At 41.1% G+C, this 10,000-nt stretch overlaps 1 protein-coding gene across 1 annotated transcript in view; it reads right to left on the minus strand.

The window, feature by feature from the left end:
- The window catches only part of LOC310777187 (beta-galactosidase-1-like protein 2), a 34,109-nt gene that overhangs the window by 9,576 nt on the left and 14,533 nt on the right, over nucleotides 1-10,000 (minus strand). Inside the window, exon 12 of the mRNA XM_083637460.1 lies at nucleotides 2,555-2,715. Coding sequence (XP_083493586.1) covers nucleotides 2,555-2,715 — 161 coding nt within the window. The remainder of the gene's footprint in view (nucleotides 1-2,554; nucleotides 2,716-10,000) is intronic.

Raw genomic sequence — 10,000 nt, forward strand, 5'->3', positions numbered from 1 at the left:
CACAAAAATCTACATCGGACATTCAAATTTCAGTACATCGGTAATATGATGTCACATCTTTTTTCCTCCGAATTCTGACTTTAATCTGAGAATTCTGACTTTAATATCAGAATTCTGACGTTAAACTTAGAATTCTGACTTTTCCTCAGAATTCTGACTTTAATCTCAGAATGCAGACATTAAACTCAGAATTCTGACTTTTTTCTCTCTCAGAATTCTGACTTTAATCTGTGAATTCTGACTTTAATCTGTGAATTCTGACTTTAATCCACGAATTCTGACATTAATCTCAGAATTCTGACTTTAATCCCAGAAGTCTTCTGACTTTAATACCAAAGGTCTTCTGTCTTTTTTCCTTAGAATTCGGACTCTTAGGTATATAACTTGATTGTGCATTACAGGGTTGAGGTTATACAAGAATTATTACAAAAGGAGACCAGGCAAAAAAATTGGAAAAAAGGTTTAGACTTCAGAGGGGTAATCTCAGAATTCTGTGATTAAATTTAGAATTCGGATTCCCCCCCCCCCCCCCCCGCAGAATTCTGACTTTAATCTGAGAATTCTCACTTTAAAGCAGCTACGAGCAAGATTTTCGATTGTTATTAAACAGTCTAAATTTAACCCACCCCTGTGCCATTCATTTGTAAAGCGAACCTGATGAAGCAACAGCGAAACGCGTTGTTCGCCATATCTATGCTACTTAAATAAAAGAAGTCTATTCTGACAACCTGGTGTGCGCTGGATTTCCTTTCTACTGCTATTTCTGCTGTTCCTGCTCCAGCTGCACCTGGGACTAGCAGCACAGCTGTGCACAGGGCACTACTTTCTTCTAGTCTAAATTTAATATTGATGCATCACATCTTACCTCTAATAGTAGACGAGACCAACGCAGAGTAGTCTCGCTTGAACCCCGAGTGAATCGGCCAGTGTTGTCTCTGTCAGATCAGGAAGTGAAATGAAACGGTTTGCGGCAGCCACTTCGGCCATAACCACAAAATTACAAAATTACTTCCAAAAAAACTGTTAGAATATAACGAGAGATGTTCGCGAGAGTAGCAAGCCCCTGCATGGCGTTCTCCTTGTGTATGGTCTGTTGCTAGGCAGAGCGAAACGGCGGAAGGCAGGCAGCTGCTGTAAACCGTTTTGTTTCACTTCCGGGTTTATCCGGCCTGCCGGTAGACAGATAGAGAGAGAGAGCCCCCTGGTGACGCGAGGTTAGTAGACAGACACAGACTCTATAATCATCAAGAGAGCAATCTCCGATTCACACGGCTTTGGTCTCAGCTACTATTATAGGTAAGATGTGATGCATCAATATTGTAATTATACTGTTTAACAATCGAAAATCTTGCTCGTAGCTGCTTTAATCCAAGAATTCTGACTTTATTCTCATAATCCTAATTTAGACTCAGAACTAAATAAATCACATTTGACCCTAATCATCTTTGGTAGTTTTAAATTGTGAGTGGTGTAAAAATAAAAAAATAAAATAAAAATCAGGCAACCCCATTTGATTTCCAGACGACCCCATTTGGGGATGCAAACCTTCCAGAAATGCTTATGCGTGTGGAAAAAGCTCATTGAAATGCTTATATAAGGTATAAGTATACGGTTATATATATATATTTATGGTATAAGGTTATATAAGGTGCTGCATTGAGTGTGAAAACTTTTGCTCAGAATCTCAAAACTACTGTGGATGCAGACAGATTCATCAAAAATGATGATTCATCAAAGGCAGTGCAGGTGTTGTTTGTCTGCCTTTATTTTACTCAGCAGCATTCTGTGGGATAAGAATAACCCTCTGCACTCTTCACCCAACAATAAACAAGCCATGGCACAATTAAACACCTACCTCCAAACACAGACACAATATCAAACTCAGACATCACTCTGTCTCTCAGATGACGACAACAGGCTATTTTTAAAGGTCGTCTGGCTGGTCAGGGGAATATAAAGTGAGAGTCTCAGAGGGGAGCAAATTATTGCGATAGGAAGTGAATAATTAATGTTGGACGCATCTGCTTTGAATATAAACAGCCCTAAAGTGTGTGGTGCAAGTGGCCTCCAAACAGGTGCTTTAACGCCCTGCTTCACATTCATACAGAGGCACCTCCAGGTTAACAAACAGCTTCTTCCCCGCGTAGAGCGAACCATACATGCCTTGAACCAGTCCTCCATATGCCCCCTTTAACCTGACCCCCCCCTCCTCAATAGCCACAGCCTGATTACTGCAATCAGCAAGCTTCAGTTGTGCAATGTTTCAAACAAATGTGGGTCTCCTGAATCACACTGACTCATTCTCAATTCAGTCAGCTTCATTTCCCCACCTTGCTACTGAGATAAAGGCTGAATTTAGGATGTGCATACATGAATGTATAACCAGTGTCAGCTTTGAAATCACATATTGCTGGTTTATGTCCCTGTTTTATTCATCTTTTAACCCATTTTTAATTCATGTCTGACATTTCTATTGTTTTTTAAATTCATGCGATTGTCTTTTATTTATCATTATTTATCAGTGGTCTGTTCTCAGTAAAGGACCTGGTTGTACATGTAAGTGCTGTCTGTGTCTTGGCTTCTGGCACATGATGTGTCTGCAGCTCACCTTGTCAGTGAAGTGCAGGCTGTCCCACAGTGACAGGTGCTGCTGGGTGACAACAGGCTGGCGTGCTCTCCTCTCCTGAAGAGAGGGCACTTCAGGGAGAGGCTTGGCTGGAGCATACGGGGGAGAGAAGACGTCTGTCAAGTCAAACATATCAACTTATTTTCTTTTAATTCATCCTTTATTTATCTGGGGAACCCATCTAAGACCAAAGATACTATTTTCCTGTTAAATGCACACACACATATGTACACAAATACATAAACATGTGCGTTGAGTTGACACATTTATGAGCATACATGTAGAGGAGCATGGAAAGGGAACAGGGAGGGAGCCACAGAGAGACTTTTGATCCTCTTTGAAACATGGTCCTTAGAAATCCCCAAGGGGGGGGGAAGAAAACCTGAAACAAATACAACAAAACAAAACAAAAATCCTTCCACAGCCACAAAGGCACACATCTGAGAGAAACAGAAGCTGCTTGTAATTTTAAATGGTAAACCTGAAAAAGGCCAAAACAGTGAACCTTTAAATGGAAAAAAAAGTGACTGAAAACAATTTACAACAATGTTGGTGATAAGTGCTAAAAGAGAGTGGAAGAGGTAAGAGGTAGAGGTAAAAGCTCTCTTGCCGAACACCGTGGAGACCTGGGTTCAATTCCCGGCAGCCGTACTTCCAACTTGGCCAGATGTTCCTACAGAAACAATTGGATGTGTCTGTGTAGGTGGGAAGCCGGATTAAGACTATGAGTCCGGGTCGCTGCACTAGTGCCTCCTCTGGTCGGTGTGGGTACCTGTTCGGAGGGAGGGGAACTGGGGGGGAATAGCATGATCCTCCCATGCGCAACATCCTACCAGTGAAACTCCTCGCTCTCAGGTGAAAAGTAGCGGCTGCCGGCTGGCGACTGCACATGTATGGGAGGAAGAATGTACTAGTGGTCTACGGCTCTTCCCAGCTCGGCAGAGGAGGTGACGCAACGACCGGGACAGCAGGGGGAATTGGCCAAGTACAATTGGGGAGAAAATGGGAGAAAATTCAGAAAAAACTTGATAAATAAATAAATAAATAAATAAATAAATAAATAAATAAATAAGATAGTGGAAGAGAGGATTCAATGAAGAAATAGATATTGAATGTCAGGGGGAAATGAGACGCTATATGGTGGATCCTGAAGAAGTCGGATGATTTATGTATCTTACAATAAGTAGGTAAGTAAATTCACTGTAAATTCACGGCAACTGATACTCTGTTAGGATGATGTCATCATTCCTACTATGATGTCATAGATCACTGATGATGTCACAGATGGTGATGACGTCATGATTCATAAGTGTCTTCTCACTGATGATGTCATAACACAAGGTGATGTCATATTCGGGACCTATAAAGGTTTGCTCTGCAAGTCCTCTGCAGTTGTTCATAGACTAACCTCACGGCAACCTTCTGCACAGTTCCCATCTTCGAACTTTGCAGACTCAGCTATCAAGTGCTACAGTGTTCCTAGTTATCGAGACTTCAGTTTACCAAGTGTGTCTTGGACATTAAGTATCCGCACGTAAATCCGCCAGTCTCACAGCAACCTTAACATACTCGCTTGGGCAGATTATCGAGAGAACACTTTAGAATTTTTTAAACGCAATCAAACAAGCAAAAACACGAATAAAGACCTTCTCCAAAAACTGGAGTGTAAAAGCAATTCTGTTTTCAACCTGACCGACCTGTTGGAAGCACTCTGCATTCACATGTAGAAGTGGGCTCAGTGAATCAGTCAATACCAATCATAAAAATAGCTTTGGAAGTCTCTGCTGCTTTTAAGGCTCCTTGGGTAAGCCATTTTGACCTTCACAGTAGCAGGCATCCAGTTTGTGCTCTGTCTCACAAAAGCCTCTCTTTACAACTATTAACAGAGGTTGCCCGTGCCCTGTCACTGCTTTTAAAAGGTGCTAAAGCATTCAGTGACACCAGCGGTCCCTCTGGAAAAGACTTGACAGCATTTCCTTACCATAGAGCGGGAACAGCTGGATCACTTAAGGAGCGCACCCAGGATAATGGCCAACACCTTTCTGCTAAATGCTCCTCTGTGACGCTTACAAGCTAGTGTCTTTTGTATCTCTCACTATGTGTCAAAACACAACAGGAGCGAGTGTGCATTAGAAACAAACTAGTGTCTTTTGTAGCTCTCACTATGTGTCAAAACACAACAGGAGCGAGTGTGCATTAGAAACAAACTAGTGTCTTTTGTATCTCTCACTATGTGTCAAAACACAACAGGAGTGAGTGTGCATTAGAAACAAACTAGTGTCTTTTGTAGCTCTCACTATGTGTCAAAACACAACAGGAGCGAGTGTGCATTAGAAACAAACTAGTGTCTTTTGTAGCTCTCACTATGTGTCAAAACACAACAGGAGCGAGTGTGCATTAGAAACAAACTAGTGTCTTTTGTATCTCTCACTATGTGTCAAAACACAACAGGAGTGAGTGTGCATTAGAAACAAACTAGTGTCTTTTGTAGCTCTCACTATGTGTCAAAACACAACAGGAGCGAGTGTGCATTAGAAACAAACTAGTGCCTTTTGTAGCTCTCACTATGTGTCAAAACACAACAGGAGCGAGTGTGCATTAGAAACAAACTAGTGTCTTTTGTAGCTCTCACTATGTGTCAAAACACAACAGGAGCGAGTGTGCATTAGAAACAAACTAGTGTCTTTTGTAGCTCTCACTATGTGTCAAAACACAACAGGAGCGAGTGTGCATTAGAAACAAACTAGTGTCTTTTGTAGCTCTCACTATGTGTCAAAACACAACAGGAGCGAGTGTGCATTAGAAACAAACTAGTGTCTTTTGTAGCTCTCACTATGTGTCAAAACACAACAGGAGCGAGTGTGCATTAGAAACAAACTAGTGTCTTTTGTATCTCTCACTATGTGTCAAAACACAACAGGAGCGAGTGTGCATTAGAAACAAACTAGTGTCTTTTGTAGCTCTCACTATGTGTCAAAACACAACAGGAGCGAGTGTGCATTAGAAACAAACTAGTGTCTTTTGTAGCTCTCACTATGTGTCAAAACACAACAGGAGCGAGTGTGCATTAGAAACAAACTAGTGCCTTTTGTAGCTCTCACTATGTGTCAAAACACAACAGGAGCGAGTGTGCATTAGAAACAAACTAGTGTCTTTTGTAGCTCTCACTATGTGTCAAAACACAACAGGAGCGAGTGTGCATTAGAAACAAACTAGTGCCTTTTGTAGCTCTCACTATGTGTCAAAACACAACAGGAGCGAGTGTGCATTAGAAACAAACTAGTGTCTTTTGTAGCTCTCACTATGTGTCAAAACACAACAGGAGCGAGTGTGCATTAGAAACAAACTAGTGCCTTTTGTAGCTCTCACTATGTGTCAAAACACAACAGGAGCGAGTGTGCATTAGAAACAAACTACCGTAGTGCCTTTTGTAGCTCTCACTATGTGTCAAAACACAACAGGAGCGAGTGTGCATTAGAAACAAACTAGTGTCTTTTGTATCTCTCACTATGTGTCAAAACACAACAGGAGCGAGTGTGCATTAGAAACAAACTAGTGCCTTTTGTAGCTCTCACTATGTGTCAAAACACAACAGGAGCGAGTGTGCATTAGAAACAAACTAGTGTCTTTTGTAGCTCTCACTATGTGTCAAAACTAGAGCCCGACCGATATGGGATTTTTGAAACCGATACCGATACCGATTTTAGGGAATAAAAAATTACCGATACCGATAATATCGGCCGATATTTTTTTTTTTTTTTTTTAATCATCAAATGTTTATCCCCCATTAGTGCTAATCCCCCATTAGTGCAAATTTTTTATTTATTTATCCTGGTTGCTGCTCCACCCTCTGCCGATCTGGGGAGAGCTGAAAACTGGCTCCATGCTTCCACATGGGCAGTTAGCCAGCCGCTTCTTTTCACCTGACAGGTGAAGCTTCACCGGTAGGACATAGCACGTGGGAGGATCACGATATTCCAACGAGTTCCCCTCCCTCCGAACAGGCACCCTTAATGACCAGAGGAGGCACCACATCAGCAACCCTCAAATATCAAACACTTGACAAAGATATGATTGAGTTGACATGAATTGAAATATGTGATGTAGGCAGGATATTTTACAGCTTATTAATAAACTCAATGCAATGAAACAGTAAACTTAACTGGGAATTTAATAATTATAAATAACTAGAAATACAAAAACACAATAGAACAAATAGTTAAGAAAAAATATCAAATATACACAACATGCTGTCCATGCTGTCTATAACTTATATATATACTGTATATATAATAAAAAAAAAAAAAATAAAATAAAAAAAAATCGGCCGATAATTTTTTTTTTTTAACCGATACCGATATATCGATAATCGCCAATATCGGCCGATAATATCGGCGGGCCGATAATATCGGTCGGGCTCTAGTCAAAACACAACAGGGGCGAGTGTGCATTAGAAACAAACTAGTGTCTTTTGTAGCTCTCACTATGTGTCAAAACACAACAGGAGCGAGTGTGCATTAGAAACAAACTACCGTAGTGTCTTTTGTAGCTCTCACTATGTGTCAAAACACAACAGGAGCGAGTGTGCATTAGAAACAAACTAGTGTCTTTTGTAGCTCTCACTATGTGTCAAAACACAACAGGAGCGAGTGTGCATTAGAAACAAACTAGTGTCTTTTGTATCTCTCACTATGTGTCAAAACACAACAGGAGCGAGTGTGCATTAGAAACAAACTAGTGTCTTTTGTAGCTCTCACTATGTGTCAAAACACAACAGGAGCGAGTGTGCATTAGAAACAAACTAGTGTCTTTTGTATCTCTCACTATGTGTCAAAACACAACAGGAGCGAGTGTGCATTAGAAACAAACTAGTGTCTTTTGTAGCTCTCACTATGTGTCAAAACACAACAGGAGCGAGTGTGCATTAGAAACAAACTAGTGTCTTTTGTAGCTCTCACTATGTGTCAAAACACAACAGGAGCGAGTGTGCATTAGAAACAAACTAGTGTCTTTTGTATCTGTCACTATGTGTCAAAACACAACAGGAGCGAGTGTGCATTAGAAACAAACTAGTGTCTTTTGTATCTCTCACTATGTGTCAAAACACAACAGGAGCGAGTGTGCATTAGAAACAAACTACCGTAGTGTCTTTTGTAGCTCTCACTATGTGTCAAAACACAACAGGAGCGAGTGTGCATTAGAAAACAACAGTCAATAGGGCAGGTGTTTCTCTGGTGTCATGCAATTCTGTGCACCTACCCTCAGATATTGACTTTCTCCCCATTATAAATCGCACATTCTTTCCCCAATCGAGGAATTAGCATAGAGAAGAGAGAGCATGTCGACACCGGGCTGAGCAGGAGACATATGCTAGCAGAGTACAGCTTTGTCTCCCGCCGGCAGATTTCCATTCAAAGCACATATTTTTAGACTGTCAGTGAACCAGAGCTACGCATCTATTTAGTCTTTTTGTTGGCCTGTTGTGATGCTAGCCTTGTCATCTTTTACATCTTGGCTACCTTCACTGTGTGAACAGAATGTAAGATGGTAAGAATGAGTCCTTTTGCAATGCCAACATGCATTAAGATAAATGGGTAACATTTGGTAGCGAGTGAGCTGGCTGTATCATCCTGCCAGAGCCCAGATGGCCCGTGTGCAGCAGCGTATGTATATTCATATAGTGTACAGTATATTTCTGCAGCTTTTGACAGCCCTGAGCTGGGAAGGAAAAACCCCAAAGGAGAGCTGTCACACTGTCTCTTAAAAGCTAGAGGAGTGCTATTTCCAGAGCTACGTTGTGGTCAAACATCAGAGTGCTATTTCAAGAGCCACCTTGTGGTCAAACATCAGAGTTCGATATTCCAGCGATGAGTCTGGAAGCGGCCAATAATGCCACAGCCTGGGCGAGGAGTGACTCACACAATGCACATTGACAAGCAAACAATAATAACATATCAATTAGAGCTGGGTATTGGTTCAAATTTCAAGAATCGATTCGATTCCGATTCACAAGGTTCCGAATCGATTAATCCCGATTCGATTCGATTCGATTTGGTTAGTGATACTAAAACATGTTTTTGAGCTGTAACCTGAATTACATGACTGTCCAGTTATGTAACACAGGGGTTCCCAACCTTTTTTGCGCCAAGGACCGGTAGATACATGGGTAAAAAAGTTTTAGTTACACAGATATTTACTCATCAGGTGGTGACAAAGGGTAAATCACAGCCTTTTCATCTGTCAATAAAGACACTTTCACAATTATGCACAGTGATTTGATTTCAGCCTATATCATTTCTAAAAGTAGATATTAATGATCAAACATTTCCATTTATGTAGCCTACAGTATTTATGTTTTTGTTTCAACTACAAACATAAATAAACGTCAACTTGAAACTATGTTTCAACTACCACACACAGCCTATAATATTATAGCCTATGTTTATTTATTTTTTTAATTATTATTATTATTATTTTTAATAAAAAAAATAGATCTCTGGACATATGAATCGATATCGAAGGATTCAAATAAAAATCGATTTAAAATCGGAGAATCGATTTTTTTAACCTAGCCCTAATATCAATCTGATCTAATTAGAGAATGAGGTCATGTGTTTGTGGTTGGCGAGTAGAACACAAGAAGGCGTCTTCTCAGACTCCCTCTCATATCCAGGCCACTGCTCATTGTTCAGCAGACTACAAAACATCAGGATGAATCACGCACACGCAGCCTTTCAAACTACATTCAATCACCAGAACATTGGCTACATTAGAACTCCTCTTGGTTTCTACTCCTCATAGGGCTGGGCAATATATGGATATAATATCGATATTGTGATATGAGACTAGATATCGTCTTAGATTTTGGATATTGTAAATCGTGATATGGCATAAGTTTGTGTTTTCCTAATAATAATAATAATAATAATAATAATAATAATAATAGCTTGGATTTATATAGCGCCTTTCAAGGAACCCAAGGCCGCTTTACAAAAGTACAAAAAAAGATGACGGACACACAAAGATGATTGCAAAGAACATAACAAGGAACAGAAGAGACTAGATGCCGAAGGCTGTGTTGAACAGGTGGGTCTTGAGTAGAGTCTTAAAAGTAGCCAGTGATGGGGCGTTGCGGATTTCAGCTGGGAGAGAGTTCCAAAGGGTGGGGGTCGCCACGCTGAAGGTAGCCTGGGTAAACCCAGCCCCCACGTGACCTGCTCTCAGTGAGCCTACCGCTGAAGGCTCTGGCCCCAAAGGTCCGCAGGCGGGAGTGGGGGATGGAGAGGAGACCCGAGTTGGAGGACCTCAGGTTCCGGGACGGGGTGTAGGGTTGCAGGTCAGACAGGTACTGGGGGGCGAGGGCGTGGAGGGATT

Source organism: Poromitra crassiceps, assembly GCF_964638095.1.
Source record: "Poromitra crassiceps genome assembly, chromosome: 5".
Classification (NCBI taxonomy): domain Eukaryota; kingdom Metazoa; phylum Chordata; class Actinopteri; order Beryciformes; family Melamphaidae; genus Poromitra; species Poromitra crassiceps.